Genomic DNA, 20505 nt, shown 5'->3' with positions numbered 1-20505 from the left:
AAATATTTGCTAAAATAGCTCTTCAGACATATATGTCAGCATTTTTTCAGCAAAAATGACAATTATACTCTTTCTGAACACAGTTGGGCACAGTTTTGATTGGAATACACATGTAAACAGATATGTAAATTGGATTGTAAAGTTTAGGGTTTAAATAATCAGAATTTTCAAAATCGGATCGGATTGGATTCATTCCAATTGATGAACATGAGTGCATGTAAACATACCTGACACTTCACTAAAATGACTGAGTTATAATCATATTAAGGTATAGGTGCAAAGTCTAAAATGTATTATTTGTGTAGGTGTGTGGACTGCCAGACAGGTACTGGGGCCACACCATTGTATCTAGCCTGTCAGGAGGGGCATCTGCATGTGGCTGAATACCTGGTGAAGGACTGTGGTGCAAATGTCCATGTGCAGGCCAAAGATGGCATGACTGTATTGCATGCAGCTGCACACATGGGACACCATGCCTTGGTGGTCTGGCTGGTAAGTTACAGCTTCTTCAGTCACTTTGTCATGTTTTCACTCAGGTTTTATTGAATGTATTTGAGTGTTGTGTAAGAGTTATCACTGACTCTGTCTCTGATATGGGTCTTCAGGCCTCCTTCACAGATCTGGATCTGTCCTGTCAGGACAGAGATGGAGCCACAGCACTGCACTTTGCCGCTAGCGAGGGCCACCATCGCATTGTAGAGCGTCTCTTACTGATGGGAGCAAAAGTCCTGAAAGACCTCTGGGGTGGGACCCCTCTGCATGATGCAGCAGAGAATGGAGAACTGGAGGTGTCTGTCACTGTTCCTTCAGTTTCAATCACAAAACCTTATCATGATCACTCTGAGAATTATACAGTTTAAGTAGTGTTTGAAATGCTTTCACAGAGGTTTTGAATGACAGCTGTAATCTCTCTTTCCTTCAGTGCTGCCGAGTGCTGCTGAATAATCACATCAGTCCACTGGAGAGAGATTCGGATGGGTTTACTGCAGTGGACCTGGCAGAATACAATGGCTATCATGATTGTGCCAACTTCCTCCGTGATGCTGATGCTCATGTAAGATAATTAGTACTTTCCTCAGCACAACTTCTTTAACTGCAAGCATTATTTTTTAATTAAATAAGTTGTTTTTACGTAGTTAATTCTGTCCATTTTCATAGTTTCTTTGATATATACACTAATGTTCAAATATTTGGTGGTCAGTAAGATTTTGAAAAAAATGAATACTTTTATTCAGCAAGAACACATTAAATGGATCAAAAATAACAGTAAAGACATTTATAATGTTCCAGCAGATTTCTATTTCAAATAAATGCTGTTCTTTTGAACTTTCTATAATCCAAAGAATCCTGAAAAATTCATGGTTTCCACAAAAATATTACGCAGCACAACAGTTGTCAACATTGAAGATAATAATAAATGTTTCTTGAGCAGAAAATCAGCATATTAGAATGATTTCTGGTCATGTGACACCGAAGACTGGAGTAATGATGCTGAAAATTCAGCTTTGCCATCATAGGAATAAATTACATTTTAAATTAAAGCTGCAAGCAGCGATGAAAGGGCCCTCACACCCGGGCTCACCGCCACCCAGTGGCCTTAGGAAAACAGTAAACAGTGGGCGACATGCATGTAAGCGAGTAAATACAGGAGAAATATGGCAAAGTCATTTCGACGTGCCACACTTCCTGCTGCCAACAGGTGGAGCTTTGACTATAACTGAATATTGCCATGAAGATTACAACAACTTCCTGTTTCATGGTGTTAATTGCATACTTTAGCACTTAGCCAAGTGTTGCATGATTTAACGTGTTTCTAGCATATTTGGTACTTCATGGCATATACAAATGTGTTTCTGGGAGTGAATTACAGTGCAAAGCATGCCATTTCCTGTTGCCAGCAGGTGGCGTTATGACTAACTGAATATTGGCATATAGATGTCTTTAGGCCAGGACTCTTATCACACATGTGAAGTTTGGGGCAGATTGGACATTGTATGCCTGAGTTACAGCAGCTTTCTCTTTCATGGCGAAAAATCGAAATTTGTCAGGCCGGCACAGACACACCCTTCAACGAAAACTCAAGATCTTTGGTATTTATCATCGCTAAGGCCTTAAGATTAGACTGTTCATATATGATGTTGATCTGGTTAAATCTCTAAAAGGAGTTAATCACAGTGTAAAACATGTCATTTCCTGCTGCCAGCAGGTGGCGCTATGACTGTAACTAAATATTGGCAAATAGATGTCTTGAGGCCAGGACTCTAATAAAACATGAGAAGTTTGAAGCAGATTGGACATTGTATGCCCAAGTTACAACAACTTCCTGTGTCATGGCGAAACGTCAAACTTTGCCACGGACATGCTCCTTCAGCGAAAACTCAAGATCTTCGCAATTTAACGTCGCAAAGGCCTTTAGATTAGACTGACCAAATATGATGTTGATCTGATTGAAGCTCTAGGAGGAGTTTGTTAAAATACAACGTCTGGAAATGGCAAAAACTGCAAAAATTTTGCAGAGAAAATTCAGAATGTCTCATTTCCTGTTGGGTTTTCAGATTTTGCACCCAGGGACTTTTTTGTGGGTAACATGTGTCTACCGAATTTCATACCTGTATGTGAAATGTACCGCGAAGGGCGCTTTATTGAAACTTTGTAGGTGGCGCTATCGAGCCATTTTGCCACACCCAATTCCAAAACCCATATCAGACGTAAATGTTCACCATTTCTGACGCGTGTGCAAAGTTTCATGAGTTTTCGAGCATGTTTAGGCCCTCAAAAATGCGATTCATTTCAGAGAAGAAGAATAATTGACTGAGCAATTACAATAGGGTCCTCACACCATCGGTGCTCGGGCTCTAAATATATTCAAATAAGAAACAGTTATTTTAAATTGTGATAATATTTCACAATATTACTACTGATCAAATTAATGCAGCCTTGGTGGGGATAAGAAATCTCTTTAAAAAATATTTTTAAAAAAATCTTACAAATCTTGTTGAACTGTTAGGTATGTATACTGTCAAAATCTTACGCATTTTTAAAGTCAGATTACACACTTAGGTAAACAAGTTTCCCACATTTAATTATAATACTTAAGTATAGCAATTAAGTACATTTACTCAAGTACTTTACACCCATTAATATTGCAAACATTGACAGCTGATGGTCTGGTTTTTGGTAAGGCTCCACCTTGTAATAGCAATCTGTTACTGCCACCTACAGACAAACACTGCACTTCTCTAGCATGAATATATTGAGCTAATGAAATAGCTCATATTGGCTGAGTCATGCTTCAAAATAGAGGACAAGGAACACATATTAAAGTGCATTTATTAAACCCCACATTGTGGCCAACTGATTCCATTATTTATCAGATATGGGACAAGATATTCTTCACAGGAACATCCTATTCAGAAGGCTGAACAGATACCTTTAATCCTCTAATAACAGAGGCATCAATAATTTGATTATAATTTGATCCATGCCTGCTAAGAGTAAAAGTGTTGACAAGTGTATTTATTCTCTTGGAGAATGTTGTCATTGGACAATTCAAGGAAAATATCAATTGTAGCATGAAATCTAATGATTTAATTGCCTGGTCCTTTTAGTGCATTTGTAGACTGAATATTTAAAGAGCACAGCTAGACATTTTATGTCATCCATAACATGAGTGATGGACAAAAGGTCAGAATCCAGTCAAGAGAATGATGAACAAGACTTCTGATAGCATCATAAAAATATAGTTCAGCTCCGCCTCTTTTGTTACTCCTTTGCAAAAGGGCATCAGATACGTCATTTGTTCATAAATGAAGTGGAAACTATGCAAGCGTCATCCTTTCTTTTGATAGCATAACTACGATGGCATATTAAAACGTTATGACCTGACACAAGCTAATTAGCAAGACACTTAGTACTGTCTGGTTGGCGCATGAAGGACCTATCAGCTATCACTCACGCCCCTCTCAGCACGAGCTCCAGAGCCCCAGGGGTGAGGACGATATAAGATCCTCCGTCTCAGGTGTCAGAGGCTTATAAACGCAGTCAGTTGGTTTGTCAGAGGGCATTTTACTCCTGTGTGTTTGGAGTCGCTCATGCTCGGTCAATCGATCACAAAGCCGACGAGAGAGAGATGTGCCTTTCTCACCAGTTTGTGTGCTGATGTTTTGTTTGTTTATGCTGGCATAGCATCAGATCTGACAGCTTGTTCTGTGTGTAAGGGTCTCCCCAAAGGAGAGTGTGAGCAACACAGTGGGGTTCTTGACAATAATTATTGTTTACAGGAGGAATAATTACATAAGACCAGTTTAATTATTACCACAGAAAGCTAATGAAGAAAAGGGCAGATATAATGCAAAATAGACTGGTTAATTCTAATATAGTTCAAAACATTCATTCACAATATTGGCACTAAAATGTAAAATAATTTATAAAGGACAATTTTCTCTACAGCATATCTCCAGTGAAACCATGTTTAATTTATATCTATATCTATATCTATATATATATATATATATATACAGTTGCAAGAAAAAGTATGTGAACCACTTGCAGAATCTGTGAAAATGTGCAAAATTTTAACAAAATAAGAGGGATCATACAAAATGCATGTTATTTTTTATTTAGTACTCTCCTGAGTAAGATATTTTACATAAAAGATGTTTACATATAATCCACAAGACAAAAAAATAGCTGTATTTATTACAATAACCCCATTCATAAGTATGTGAACCATTGATTCTTAATACTGTGTGTGGTTACCTGGATGATCTACGACTGTTTGTTTGTTTTGTGATGGTTCTTCATGAGTCCCTTGTTTGTCCTGAGCAGTTAAACTGAGCTCTGTTCTTCAGAAAAAATCTCCAGGTCCTGCAGATTCTTCAGTTTTCCAGCATTTTTTGCATATTTGAACCCTTTACAGCAGTGACTGAATGATTTTGAGATCCGTCTTTTCACACTGAGGACAATTGATGGACTCAAACACAACTATTAAAAAAGGTTCAAACATTTAGTGATGCTCCAGAAAAAAACATGATGCATTAATAGATGGGGGGTGAAAACTTTTGGAATTTGAAGATCAAAGTAAGTTGTATTTAATTTGTCTTCCGGTAAACATGAAAGTATCTTCTGTTGCTTCCGAAGGGCAGTACTAAATGAAAAAAAAATGTGTATTTAAACAAAATAAGAAAAATTTGGACATCTTCATCCTGTTCAAAAGTTTTCACCCCCCCAACTCTCAATGCATCGTGTTTCCTTCTGGAGCATCAGTGAATGTTTGAACCTTTTTTAATAGTTGTGTTTGAGTCCCTTAATTGTCCACAGTGTGAAAAGACGGATCTCAAAATCATTCAGTTACTGTTGTAAAGGGTTCAATTATGCAAAAGATGGTGGAAAACTGAAGAATCTGCAGGACCTGGAGATTTTTTCTGAAGAACAGAGCTCAGTTTAACTGCTCAGGACAAACAAGGGACTCATGAAGAACCATCATAAAACAAACAAACAGTCGTAGATCATCCAGGTAACCACACACAGTATTAAGAATCAATGGTTCACATACTTATGAATGGGGTTCATAAATTCAGCTATTTTTTTGTCTTGTGGATTATATGTAAACATCTTTTATGTAAAATATCTTACTCAGGAGAGTACTAAATAAAAAATAACATGCATTTTGTATTATCTTCTTTTTTTTGTTAAAATTATTCACATTTTCACAGATTCTGCAAGTGGTTCACATACTTTTTCTTGCAACTGTATATATATATATAATATGAAATAAGTTGTCTGAAAATTGAGAGAATATACAAATTCAAATGTAAAATTGACATATTTTGGGGAAAAAATATAATATAATATAATATAATATAACCTACATGAAGTGCCTGCAAGTGAATAGAATTGGTGTGATCTGATGCTTAGATAGAATTGCCTGATCTGTTCCTCCTGCATATGTAATCGTCTGTGTAACTGATGTGTATTGACCTCTTTGCTCCTGGTCGGTTGAGGTGCCTGTGACAGAGGTATTAAGTGAAGCTCTTTTAAATATGCGTAACGGCAAATTAGTCACGGATAGATATTAATGTGACACCACAATAGAGATTAGAACTGTCTGTTCATGTACGTGTATCAATTCACCATCAAGACCTGTTCTTTGATTTTTGAATTCTCTTACCACATTACAAGACATTCAGAACAGCAAATAGTGTTTAGTGACTGAAGTTCAGTAAAGAAAAAAAAAAGAATAGTGAGAAACACACACTGGTATTGGTGAATTTAAGAAGCGTGGCAAGGAACGTGTACTGAGGAACGTCTGGCAGCCTTTAGACCTTTAAACTGTCGGTTCACCTAATCCCACCCTTTAATTATTCATACTTTACTATGAAGACCTCCTGTCTGAGCTCACTGTTTATAGTGTGCTGATCCTTAAGCATTTGGCCACTGGATGGCTGGAGCACTGATGTGATTGTGGCTGCTCTCATTACACTCAGCTGTTATACTTGTGAAGACTTGACTGGTGAAGCTGTGGACTGTAAGTTATTTCAGATTTTATAAACATGATCATTCATCATTCTTTTACTTTTTAAAATATATTTTATGATGTGAAACCTATTAATTAAATGTGTAGGATTTTATACATCAATAGAAAATAATACTGCTTAGAAAATAATCTTTGAAATATCTTTAAATTTACTATAGCATGTACTGTATTGCTTCTTGGTTTGAGGAATCATATGATTTAAGAGTTTTTTTTTTTGGGGTGTTCTCAGTAATGCTTCTCTAAAACTGTAAAATCAATATCAGATCACATTATCAGATTTGGGAAAATATTGTGCATATCAAAAAAGTTTTGAAAAAAATGTTGAAAATTGAATGTTATCAAGAAAGACTATTTAAGCATGACTAATAACATCCTGTCATTATAGTGTAAGTAAAAAATAAGGTAAAAGATGGAAACATTTGTGCTCAGGAAATATTTCTTATTATTATAAGTGTTGAAAACAGTTTTGTTGCTTAATATTTTTGTGGAAAGAGTGGTCATTCTTTTCAGGATTTTTTGATGAATAGAAAGTTCAAAAGAACAGATTTTTAAAAAAAAAACTTACCCAACATTTTGGCATTTTTTGTTTTTGGCATACAGTGCATTGAAAAGGGTATGTATTAATTTTCTGCTGCTGTAATATACTGTATGGCACATTATGAATGTTAAAAAATAATTTAGCAAGCTTTAAAAGCAAGAAGAGAGTTCACAAGTGGCCATAAGAGAAGTCAATCACTGCAATTGCAGGTATGGGTCATTTGAACCATCCGATCGGATGACTGAACTCTATAGGCAGTTTTCCTTTGTTAACTAAGTGGGAGGTCTGCTATACTAAACAGTATGAGCTTCTGTTTCACTCACTGGGGGCAGATCAGAATGTACATTGCGCTTCAAGGCCTGTATTTTGCACCAGTTTGCTATGAAGAAATTAAGCTTAAATTCAGAAAAACATTGCTTTACTCCAGCAGTCCGCAGACATTGTTGTCATAGAGGAGGAAAGGACCTTGTTTAACACAACCAACCCCTACCAGGACATCAACAACCAGTCCTGTGAACTTGGACATAGTGGCCGGATGGAAAATAGCAAGGTGATGATTTTTTTTATTATAAACTGATTTTATTAAGCAAACATGACAAGACACACTTGTTCTTAATCAATTCGGCTGTTTTGGTGTTCCTAGCAGCCGGTGAATGAAGTGCCTCCCCAGCCTCGTCCCTCTCCAGCATGTCTGGATACTTCAACCGCATCTCCGGCCTCCTCACAGGCTAAGAGAGCTGGAGCTGGAGCTGGAACCATTCAACACATGCAAGTGGCCTCTACCGGTGAGAGTGCATGACCCTGCGCACGTGTTCAGCGCAGGCGAGAGTATACACTCTAAAAAATGCTGGGTTAAAAACAACCCAAGTTGGGTTGAAAATGGACAAACCCAGCAGTTGGGTTAAATGTTTGCCCAAAGTGCTGGGCAATTTTATTTAACCCAACTATTGTTTAAAAAATTACTATATGACTGGCTTAAAATGAACCCCAAATAGGCTGGAAATTAAAAATCAGACACATAATTACTATAGAGGCAACAATAACAATCAAAAGGTGAACATTTATTAATAAGCAATGTAATAAATGTTTATTGTTTAATTATTATTCATTAAACTATCCATTTTCAACCCAACTTGGGTTGTTTATAACCCAGCATTTTTTAGAGTGTGTGATCTTAGATCTTTACAGATCTTTAAATGACAAAAAGGTCAACATCCATAATAAGAAAATATATATCTAAAGTTAACTCATTTTCTCTGTCTTTGGTGTATAGTTGTAACTTCATTTAACATGAGGAAACACCTTGAGGAAGAGGAGACGGTTTTATCTCATAAGTCCATGAGGTCACTGAGACAAGCAGGAATCACAGCGGTCTTCACTGGACAAACAATAAATGTATGTGCTATAGCCTCAATGTGAAATCACAATTTACCCAATTTACTTTCTTATCTTTCAGGTCTTATTGTCCTCACATCATCAGTGCATGTTATTCCATAATTTGTCATCAAAGTGTAGACTTGTTTTTAATTCTGTGGCAGAAGTAGGCTATTATAACCTTAGACTTACTGTATTGGTTGATAAAGCAGCCTCTTAAAAATCTTCAGGTTTCTAACCTGAGCTCATAATTATTGCCATGATGCACTTTTTACTGTACAAATCAAATGATATCAGAAAAAAAACCCTCATCAATGAACATTCATCAGTAATTTCATTTACAAACTGAGAACTTGATTAGAACTTGACCTCAACTTGATCAAAAGTGGGTGTCTTCAATGCTTCAAGAGGGTAAATTTACATTCAGGTCTGAATGTACAAATATAAAATAATAAAATGCCACTTTATTTTGACTTGACGTGAATGTGTTTATTTGTAACTGAGGCAGTATAGTGAAATCATAATCACAGGTTAATCTGTATGGGTTTGTATGAATCTGTTTACAGAAAGGAGAGAATGGAATTGTTCCGCTTGCGGAGTTGGAAGCAAATCTTGCTGACATTGATTCTCTGATCCCAACTCATGATGAGAACGGGAGGCCCATTGCTGAATGGAAGAGGCAGGTTATGGTGCGCAAGCTTCAGGCTCGACTGCAGAACGAAGACAACCACTGCAGAAAAGTAAACTGCTCAAACCCCTCCAACATAAAACTATATTGCAAAAATGTCCTTCCATAACACACTCTATGTCATACAATATGACAATAACAATTGTTTCATCCTATACAGGACAACAGTGACAAACATATTGAGTTGGATGGTTGGCGGTATTCCCAAGTACACAATGTAATTTTGGGCCCTTTCGGAGAACTGCTTACCGAAGATGACCTGGTCTACTTGGAGGGACAGATTGAAACAATTTCCCTTCAAAAACGATGCCAGGCCTATGAACTAGAGCTTGCCCGGCTGGCGGAGGAACTTAGGGCCATCCTTCCTGCTCCCATTGTTAATATCACAGTCAACACCCAGTGCCAGCAGCTCCCAAACATGGAGGAATCTCTGCCTCTTCCAGTGTGGTACAATCGTATCTCAAATATAGTAAAGAGCATGTCACTGCTCCTGACAAACCTCTCAGAAACAAATGGTGAGGATGGGATCTGTAACACGGATCTGGCATCGGTCTTCACATACCGGCCAGAGAGGCAAAGTTCAATCAGAGGACGAAGGCAGAAGGTGGAACTGGAGATCCAGCAGTCAGGAGTTTCTGTGAGAAATTTAAGGTCCAACTTTGAAGGTCAGATAGGAAACATCTACCCATTTTCTGGCCTTTTAAACAACACATCTGACACAAGGCAGCAAAAACTGTCTACATCAACAAATCGAAATGAGCAGTCCATGGGGACAATCCAAAGCACTGACATAAATCACGTTAATGACAGTGCCATAAAATGCCAACAGGCACTGGGCAAAGATGCAACTAAAGTGATGGAGACCACCTGCTTGCGGAAGGAACGTATCGTTGTCCTCTTTTTGAGCCACTGGAAAAGGTCTGCGTATGCAATATCAGTGCGAGCCAAGATGAAACAAGAGCTTGGCACTCTTACAGGAGAAGGAATAACAACTCCAGTATCCAAGCCAGGAACCAGATCACTGTATCATCTCTACAGGCAAAGAACCGCAATAGACAAGATGATCGGCAACTGGAAACGCGTCGCCTCAGGGGTCCCATCACGTCAGATTCGAAGCCTCCAGAGGAAGCGTGTGACCTACTCGCCCGAGCAGTTCCTTCCTCGTGTGGACGGTGCTCCTGTTGCTTATGACAGCCTGACCCTTGACCTGTTCATGCTTGGGTATTTTCACATTCTTGAGCAGGACCTCCCAGCTGAGGAACGCAAGATGAGGCACCTGTTATGCTTTGAGGTGTTCGACCACATAGGGAACTTTCCCTGGGAGACAGTCCGAGACTTCCACAGGGCCGTCCTCAAGGACATTGAGGCTGGGAGACGCGAGTGGAAAGATGGTTTTGAGGACATCAAAATGCAATACTTTGGGAAAAGAGAAAATGGAGTTTCCAAGGAGTCTGTGAAGGATTCTTGTGCTGAGGTTAAAGTTGTGCCGCAAGTTATCATCGAGAATACCATACCAATTGATGGAGAACATCTCAGCAGAGATGGAGGCAATGATTTCTCAATGTTTAGTAATGATGAAATTTGTAAATATATTGATCGCAGTTTCACCTTCTGGAAGGAGAAAGAAGCAGAGCTGTTTGATTTTTGATATTTTTGAATGCGGTGATGGTTTATACTGTATATGAACACAATATAATTGTTAATTATTTTGAATACAAAATAATTTTGAATAATTATTTTGACATGCATTTTGAATAAATGATAAATGATGAATGACAAGAAAGACTACGACTACTATATGTTATTTAGTACTTTGTAATGCAGCATCAGGTAAAACGTACCTTATAAATAAAAACCATGATTATTATACAATGATAAGAATCTGGCCAAAACAGTCTTACAGCCATGTGCATTTCACAAATTTTGATGTTTGTCCTATCTCTTTTATAAATAAACCTTTATTTTGTTTGAAAAGCGCTGTTTTGTGTGATTAATCACTTCTGAGTCCCTGATAATTTCCTGCTACACTTTCTTTCACAAGAAACAATCTGACCTAAACTTCAGTACATTGAAGGGTTAGTTCACCCAAAAATGAAAATTCTGTCATTAATTACTCACCCTCCACACCTGTAAGACCTTCGTCCATCTTCGGAACACAAATTAAGATATTTTTTGATGAAATGCGAGAGCTCTCTGACTCCTCCATAAACAGCAATTTAACCATCACTTTCAAGGTCCAGAAAGGTACTAAACAATGTAAACAATGTAGGAGAATGGCACAGAAGAGAAGACGTTGTTGAATAAAGTCATTATTTTTGCGCACAAAAAGTATTCTCGTTGCTTCCTAAAAATTAAGGTTGAACCACTGCAGTCACATGAATTTTAATTATATTTTTACTACTTTTTTGGACCTTGAAAGTGGTGGTTAAATTGCTGTCTATGGAGGAATCAGACAGCTCTCGGATTTCATCAAAAATATCTTAATTTGTGTTCCGAAGATGAACGAAGGTCTTATGGGTGTGGAACAACATGAGGGTGAGTAATTAATGAAAAAGTTTTCATTTTTGGGTGAACTAACCCTTTAATGTTCATGTACGATGTTGGGTGAAATGTGTGTGTGTCCAGCAAGGATGTTCAGACTGCCCTGAGGGAGTGGTGAAACGTGTATAAGATGGAGTGTAACAATCATTATATAACAGCAGAGCTATGCAGTATAGTCCTAGATTTGCATCCTATCTGACAATATACTTCCATGCTATATGTTCTGTATCCTAAAGAGCATCGTTCAGTATAGTATAATATAAAACTACTAAACAAGAGTTGTTTTTATACATTTGGATTGATGTTTTTTTGTGATTTTATTGTCAATGTCATCTCCAGTAAAGACAAAACCTAGTTTTCTAATTTTTTTATTTTTTTTTTGCCCCAGGGCTGTTGCAGACAAACAGACTTGTCAGGATATATAACATGCATTGAAGTTTCTAGGACAAAGTAATGATCTCACCACTAATATTAGACACAGTTTGAATTTAATTTGGATACATTTTAATATCATCCTCCACTGTTGCACAAGTTTTCTTCCATTTTGCTATTTATCTGCTGAAAAAATCATCATCAGATATGTCTTTGCTCCCTTATTTTTCATCTCTTCAGACTAGAATGTACTACTGGAAGAGAATGATTTATAAATAATCCTACAGGTCAAAAAGGCATATTTGGTGATATAATTTGCATATTTTACTGCTTGCAGTTTTGCCTTTGATGTCAAAATAAAATGTATTAAATGTTAAAACACATAGTTGGACCTATGGCATTTCTAAACATGATGCTCATCATGTGGATCCTGCTTTGAATTAGCCTATGTCTCTCCCTCAATTTTCCTGTTTGCTCTACCAACAGTGTCAAAAACCCATAAATAACACAAAAATATTCTCTTTATTTAATTGCTTTTACTATATTAGTTACTTTATAAGTTAGTTTATAAGTTACTGTATAAATTACAAAGTTTAATGTTTCTTATTTTCTATATAGCCTATTGATGTCACAAATTTTACATAATAATGTGAACACAGACAAAGAGTTTGCAACATTTTGTTTAACACCTTCCATTCAAAATTATTCACTTGAACACATATGGGTTTATATAGAGACAGCTTAGGTCTAAATGCAGTCTTCGAGTATCTGCAAAAGACACCAAAAAGGCGTTAAAAGTATATAAATATGGGCTGCGCTTAGAGATGCAGATGCAAGCATTGGTGAACGGATGCGTGGCCTGCGGTTTAGTGTGCAAGGAGAGTTTACGGGGACGTTTCCGTAAACACACAGTGATATCAGACGGGCGTATCGCCACCGCTGCGCATGCGCACAGGGCTGGAGAATTGACATCGCGGAGCAGTACTGCAATATCCATCGATTCGCGACCGAAGATTTTCCATCTGCATTCTCGCAAGACTGGTATCACCTGTACATATTAATCCATAACAACTGTGTCATTAAAGCAATCATGTCCATGGGAAGTGACTTTGGGAACCCTTTACGGAAATTCAAACTTGTTTTTCTAGGGGAGCAAAGCGGTGAGTGTTTGGGTTTGCCACGACTGGGTTTAGACGAACCCATTAACCTTTCAACACATGTATGAAGTACATTAGTATGTTGTTGAGTCTTTTGCGTATCTGCTTGTTTGTGGCGTTATTTCAAACGATATTATTATCTCTATAATCGATTCCCTGTCAGACAAGTCGGTTGCATATGTTTAATTTTTGATTAGTCATAAAAATGTATAGCTATGCAGCGTCATTACACCACTAAACATCCATCTGTGAATATAACGTGATATACTCGTTATTTGAACAACTGTTATGATTGTCACTTGCATTTTCCATTGGAGGAAGAGGGTCTGATTATTGATCGCTTATTTTCTAGCGCAGTCTAAATCGCTCAAAACAAATAATATGAAATATTTCATTCGAAAGAAATGTAAATCGCTTAATTTGTCTAGATGTCCCAGTAAACATCCACTGATTTAATATGTCATGAAACAGAAAGGCGCAGAGGCTTTGCATTTCCCGTGTGTCTACAGGAGACACACCCAGGTTGGCAGTCAGTGTCTGTGGGATTCTTCAGCAGAGCAAAATAAAAACCTCACGCATCATTTTATGAGCAGTCATAAGATCAGACTATATAATGGGAATAGATATCTTGGTATATTCATTTGGCTGTATGATGGTGTTATCAGTGTCACTGTCACTGTCGGTGTTTGTGAAGACGTAATCAGACGGGCATTTGAGATCATGTCTGTCATTTGATGACTGGACATCCAAACATTGCAAAATATAACACTGAACATGGCGTCACCGTAAAGTTCACGTGTTCTTGAGATTTTTTTTTGGTCTTGAGCATGCATATATTTGCCATACATTATCTAGTAATGCTTATAGCTCCTGATACAGTGGTTATGTCTTCATCATTCACTGTTCGTATGGAGAAAATGGACAGCCAGTCAGGCAGAGGGCCCTATATACAGTATGGAAGAGCATTTAATCACAATTTTTAATTGCAGAAATTAAGACTAAATTCCCAAAGAGACAGCTGTCTGCATCTTATCTATGAGAATGAAATCATAAATCTATTGCAACCTGTATACGATGATAAATATTACCACACCTGCAGGAAAAATCTTTTTTTCCATGATGGTATGCCAATTTAATAATAATTTATTCACCTTTATGTTGTTAAACTTTTCTTTTTTCTGTGGAACACAAAAGGAGATGTTAGGAGGAATGACATTCTCAGTCACCACTCATCTTTTTTTCTATATAATGAAATTGAATAGTTAATGAAAAAATTAAGTCATGCAGGTTTTTTTAGCAACATGAGAGTGAGTAAATGCTAACATGTTTTGGGCGAAGTGTCCCTTTAATGTCAAAAGACCACTTGTCTTCTGCTGTCCATGGTCCTGAATCTAACTGCTGGTCAGATTTGGTTGATCTTGTTTCAAGATATAAGCAGAAAAAAACCCTCATCCTTCCAGAGAAGAATGGGACCATTATTCCCCCTCGTTCTATGAGCTTCAGAATAACTATTGGCATTGTGCTGTTTGATGATTTTAGTATCTCAGCTCAGCCTGACAAACAGGCCTGACCAGACCGGCCTGAAAAAAGCAGTCATGTAGTGAGTGTATGAAATACGTACTCAGGAATTTTGCTGTCATGCACTGCTGCATTTTCAAGCCATTTTTCATGTTGTTGTAACTCTAAATAACAGTGAAGTCCAAATTACAGTCATTCTCTGTGTAACCCTTAAGAAATGTACTGTCATTTGAAGGACAGAGGTTAAGACAGTGCTTTGTTTCAGCATATGTTGCAGTATGGTAGTGTAATTCAGTTAGTGAAAACACAGTGTATAGGGTTATGTCAGGACAAGAAAGTCATTAATTACTTCACTGTGTGTGATTCATCTAAATCTGAACATTATCCTGTTTTTGTTGGTTTATGTTACAGTTGGGAAAACATCGCTGATAACAAGGTTCATGTATGACAGTTTTGACAACACTTATCAGGTATACTATCTTTCTTTTTTTGTGCATACATTAATGTAGAAGTTTACAAAGTATTTTTCAGATGTTTATGTTATTTTGTATCTTACTTTGAATCTTATTGTCATTACAGGCAACTATTGGAATTGACTTTTTATCAAAAACTATGTATCTGGAGGACCGAACTGTAAGAAGCTTTGAAACTAACTATATTTAATATATATATACATATAACAGTGCAGTTTCTACAAGTATGTCTTTTTTTGCAGGTGAGGTTACAGCTATGGGACACTGCAGGGCAGGAGCGGTTCAGGAGTCTTATCCCGAGCTACATTAGAGACTCCACAGTGGCTGTGGTGGTGTATGATATCACAAGTGAGCCACACACATGCACTCATAAATGAAAACATGTAAAAGCAACTGCTTTTGTGTTGCCATGTTGAAAAAGGCATTGAACAAAACTGCTAGATGTTCCAATTAAACTGATATTTTTTCTTTTCTTGCTCCAGATATCAATTCATTCCAGCTAACCTCCAAGTGGATTGATGATGTCAGAACAGAGAGGGGAAGTGATGTCATTATCATGCTGGTCGGCAACAAAACAGACCTAGAGGAAAAGAGGTGGAGTCATTGATATTATTAACTAGGGCTGGGCATTGACACAAATTTCACGATGCGATTCAATTTCGATTCACACGCTTGTGATTCGATTCAGTTCGATTCGATATCAATTAATTCAGGCCTGTCAGTTACAGTACATGGCAAATTTCCTCAAGGAAAAAAATACATCAACAGGGGACCCCAGTTGATACATCACTATAATATTATAATATTAAAGGTTAAAATAAACTGATTTGTAGGCTACTTACATTTAAATTATGCATAAGGAAGTTTTTACTCTCTAGAGTTCATTTTTTTAGCTGACTAATGAGTTTTGAATGGTTTTCTAAGGTAAATGTAAGATTACCTGACATTATTTACAAGCTGTTTTATTGACGTCTTTTGGTGGTTGAAACATGATTGAGCAATCGATTATATGTGATGATATGGATTTCGGTAAGTTGTACTGTTTCTTTTAACATTCCTTCTGATGTTCATGTTTATTTCATGCTATAACTAGTAGTAAAGTGGAAAAAAGATGATCCGCTCATGTGCGCTTCGCGCTGCAACTGAGGTGCTACAGTGATTTGTCACGCCAAAACTGTATTTATTGTTTGAACTTCATATCAGAAGTAACAAAGCACAAAGGTTTTATATTGGATGTGAGGCATGCTACAATGTTTTGTTCATCCATTAACTGAAAACAGCAGACTGAAAGATCGATTATTGGGATTTAAGAATCGATATCAGTTCTTCAAAATGAGAATCGATTAAAACTGAGAAATCATTATTTTTAACCCAGCCCTAATATTAACATTTTCATTAACATCAATATATTATTTTTTGTGTGCTGGAATTCTTCATTTGTAAATGTCACTACCGTATCCATTTTCATTTTTATTTTTTTTTTTAAATGTATTCAATTAATTTATTAAAAATTATAATTTTACTTTAACACGTTACGATGGCATTTGCTCTGATAGGCAAATCACTATAGAGGAGGGGGAGCAGCGCGCCAAAGAGCTGAATGTGATGTTTATTGAGACTAGCGCAAAGACTGGCAGCAATGTTAAACAGGTGAGTCTCAGAGCGTTACAAAGGCAAATAGATTTGATCCAATAGAGTAATTTAATTGAGCTCATGCTCTGTAACATGACACATGGAAAGCTCTAAAAAGATTTGATTTAGCCACTGAATTGTTGCCCAAAGGGCTTTAGCTGTACCAGTCACCTCTGGAAAAAAAATATATCTTTGTCTGATTTCATTCTCTTTCTGTTTGGTTTATCAGTTGTTTCGGCGAGTGGCTGCTGCTTTGCCTGGAATGGAGAGCTTGGATGATAATAACAAAGAAGGAAGTATCCTTTAATGCGTGACATTTAAAGGTGATATGTGTTGTTTTTGAGGATGTGCCCCAGCTTAACATGCAGAGACAAAACGAATAATCTAAATGAGTAAGCCACTTTTAGGATGATTTCCCTGGAAAATATAAACTCTTGGCTCTGTGGTGCAATCAAAATGTTTGTTTAGGCATCCTGTCCATCTAAACGCTGCAAATTGACCAATGGCAGATGGAGAGAGAGACCCCGAAAACTGAAAACGATCATTATTTTTCCGTTTACTGTATGTTTCCACTAGTGAAACTAAAATTACACAATTCACTCAACTCAATTCAAGTCAGTCAACATGAAATTTCCTCATCTTATTGTGCATGTTTTGCAGGTGCACATGTATTCTAAAGAAAAAAAATGTCAATGTAATCTAAAGTCTAAAATGGAATAGCTTGCTCCATCTCTTTTTTTTAATAGTTGACATCATCAAGCCTTATTTTCAACCCCTCTCTACCAACTGCCTGGATCTTTTTTCAGTAACACCAACATTTCATGATAAAATCAATATTCGCTATACATTTTTTTTCTTTTTGACTATGCGTTTTCACTACAAATACAATAGATGGAAGTAAAGATAGATTTAATAAGACACATTTAATAAGGGATAGCAATAATAGTTTATACTGAAAAAAAATTGGTGTAGGATTTACATTGAAACAATTTTCACTCAGAAATTGTTAGTAAATTTCACTTCACTAATTACAAAGAAATTGCAAATAACACATTCTATTAAATGTGAAATTTTGAAGTAAAAAGACTGAAATGGTATTTTGTACTCCAATAATTTTTGTTTTATTTACAACTTTGAAAAATAATTTTTACAGTGTGTATAGGAAAGCTACTTATCACCATTTTTTCTTTGATTTCCTTGACACACAACCCCCTCCCAGTGATCGACATTAAGCTGGACAAACAACCGGATCCTCCGGCCACTGAAAGCGGGTGCTCCTGTTAGTAGAAAGCGGTTCGGACCTTCATTAACACCACACGCTTGTTCTGTTGCTTCCTATGGGTCCACGTCCTGTTGAACTTTATGATCGGATATAGGCGTTTTACATCTATCTGATTGAGTCTAAAATTATACTCCTCAGTTGCAAGAACGAAAAAAAAAAAATCTACACTGTCTGTTCAATTGCCAAAATAATATCATAGGTAATTCAAAGTGACTAGCTAACAGATTCATATAAGACAGGAAGTGGCATGTGTACCATCTTCGGACAAAAACATTCAGAGTGGATTATCAGTTGTTATGTTTTGTATTTTTGTACATTACAAAAAGCACTAAATGATGCCTTCACAAAAGATGAGTTTAAGATTCAAGACGGATGGCGGAGTAACTGTCTTTCGTCTATAGCATGCATGTGAGACAACTTTTAGAATCTGTCATGTCCTTTGGTCCATACACATCAATAGTAACGAAATGAAGAACTTAATGAAAAAAAAGACAAAAGAGAGAGGTCCTGTTCAAAGTCTTAGTGTGGGTCTGTGTATACATCCTACATGCTAATCCAGTACCAGCCTCCATGAGAGGTGCGCGTACTAACCTGGCTAACCTTTAAAGTGCCGTGGCACTGTTGCAAAGAACCAATGGATTTTTCTGCTAGCTTCATGTATACACTTTAGATCCGCCAGGCGGTACTGTATTGTATATAGTATTTATATTATTGTGAACATCCATCATTTAGACGTGGTTTATGTTCACCTGTACAAATGTGGTTTATTTTCTTTCTTCTTTTTTTAATATGACAAGGGCTTCACTCTTATTTTGTCGGTCTCACCTGTAGCCATACACTGGTAGTAAACTATTATTTATGATTTGGGCATTTTGCTGTTGCCTTATACCGTTTTACTCATTGATTAAGAGAAATTATATCTGAAATAATACTATTATTCCTGTTAAACCCCTTCAGATATTTTACACAAATATGTGGGTTGATTTTTAAATCTTTTTAAAATTATTATTATTCTTTTTTTTTACATTTTGCAGCCAACTAGAACTAAAAAGAATGAGATAAGTGTCATTCATTCGGTTAGGGCGAGAAAGGCGATTTTAAGGTGAGCCTTAGGAAACAACAGATTTTCATTTCAAATACATGCACTTTGTTATGGGTTCTGACATGGAAATGTGTGGTTCACCACATCATAAAGTGATGAAACAGACAAATGATTGTCGTATCCCTCATATATCTGTGTAGTAAAGCTCTTGTAGTCTCCCGCACGTGTCGAATGGATGTGTAGATTAAAATTCAAAATGTTGCAGATGAACACTTTCATCTCAGAGAATCCTGAAACGTGAAGACCTTTTTAAATCCGCGCTGAGAGAGAATGTACCCACCTGTAGTCCACTCACAGCATTCTGGTTATTGCAACAGTACGTTCAAGAAATGTGAGTTGTTTACAAAACTCTGGAAACAAAGTATCTTTAATATTTAATGTGTTTGTTTTTTGTTTTACATTTTGAATTGTTTACATAAATGCACTGATTAACACCACTGATTGTATAGAGATAATTTAGAATATATTAAGTATTTATAATATATTTATTGTTAGTGCTAGTTTCTTTCTGGTGCCAATAATTCTATTAATTCAAACAAAAATGGACATGAGGAATTACTGTGACTGAATTGTTGGTACTAGGCTTGACTTTATTTTTCGGATAATTGAAGGGCCCGCTGATATTAACTATGGGGAGGGACTGATGTTAATGAGTTTTGCATTAACAGGGCACAGAGTATGTCATCTTTCACATTTCTCAAGGCTCCGTTTCCTTTCGTTTGTTTTGTCATCTTTCACTTTTGTACACTAGTTGTGCCTTCTGTTATTGTGGCATCACAATGCAAAGCTTTCATTGTATGGCTACCTGAGAACACGTATGTTACTGAAGGGAGGTAAGAAGGGACGGATTTATGATGTTGATCTGTGATGACATTGTTGTATTCACACCATCTAGCCAATTCACAGTTGGTTGAGAAGAATTGCAGAACAGTCGAGTGCAAGCGGAAGGTTGTATGTAAGAACAGGAAGTTGCTGCTGATAGTGTGAGGGGATTGAATCTGTCAAAGTTGTTGCCGTAGGGTTGTGTAGAGCAGTGTAGTTGGCTCTTTATTCACTCTGTAAGGACATTTATGAGCATGACATCTGTCTGAAAAAAAAAAAAAAATCAATAAAATTCATGTCTTAATACCATACTGTCTAGTGTCTACTGCTACAATGCTGAGTGTGATGTTAATTTTATACAGCAATTCAACTGCTGCATAAAAAGTGTGTGCTTGTTCAATCAAGCAAAAAAAGTGGGAAGTTTTAATGAATTTCTGTTTTCATGGATCTAAATTCTCACTGTTTTTATGA

At 36.8% G+C, this 20505-nt stretch overlaps 2 protein-coding genes across 2 annotated transcripts; both read left to right on the top strand.

Moving 5' to 3' along the window:
• Positions 1 to 310: 310 nt before the first annotated feature.
• On the top strand, positions 311 to 11060 carry LOC127495493 (espin-like protein). Its single transcript, XM_051862409.1, has 8 exons — positions 311 to 492; positions 606 to 788; positions 923 to 1054; positions 7504 to 7623; positions 7720 to 7858; positions 8347 to 8468; positions 9014 to 9187; positions 9296 to 11060. The coding sequence occupies exons 1-8, from the start codon at positions 436 to 438 to the stop codon at positions 10781 to 10783; spliced, it is 2415 nt and encodes an 804-aa protein (XP_051718369.1). The 5' UTR covers positions 311 to 435; the 3' UTR covers positions 10784 to 11060.
• Positions 11061 to 12982: 1922 nt separating this feature from the next.
• Positions 12983 to 20343, top strand: LOC127496069 (ras-related protein Rab-6B-like). The gene is made up of 8 exons (XM_051863663.1): positions 12983 to 13208; positions 15135 to 15193; positions 15303 to 15356; positions 15439 to 15544; positions 15679 to 15790; positions 16753 to 16846; positions 17058 to 17124; positions 18048 to 20343. Exons 1-8 carry the CDS (start codon positions 13139 to 13141, stop codon positions 18110 to 18112), a joined length of 627 nt encoding a protein of 208 aa, XP_051719623.1. The 5' UTR covers positions 12983 to 13138; the 3' UTR covers positions 18113 to 20343.
• The last annotated feature ends 162 nt before the right edge of the window (positions 20344 to 20505 follow it).

The sequence above is a fragment of the Ctenopharyngodon idella genome, chromosome 15 (genome assembly GCF_019924925.1).
Source record: "Ctenopharyngodon idella isolate HZGC_01 chromosome 15, HZGC01, whole genome shotgun sequence".
NCBI classification, from domain to species: Eukaryota; Metazoa; Chordata; class Actinopteri; order Cypriniformes; family Xenocyprididae; genus Ctenopharyngodon; species Ctenopharyngodon idella.
This window is presented reverse-complemented; position numbering and strand designations above follow the sequence as displayed.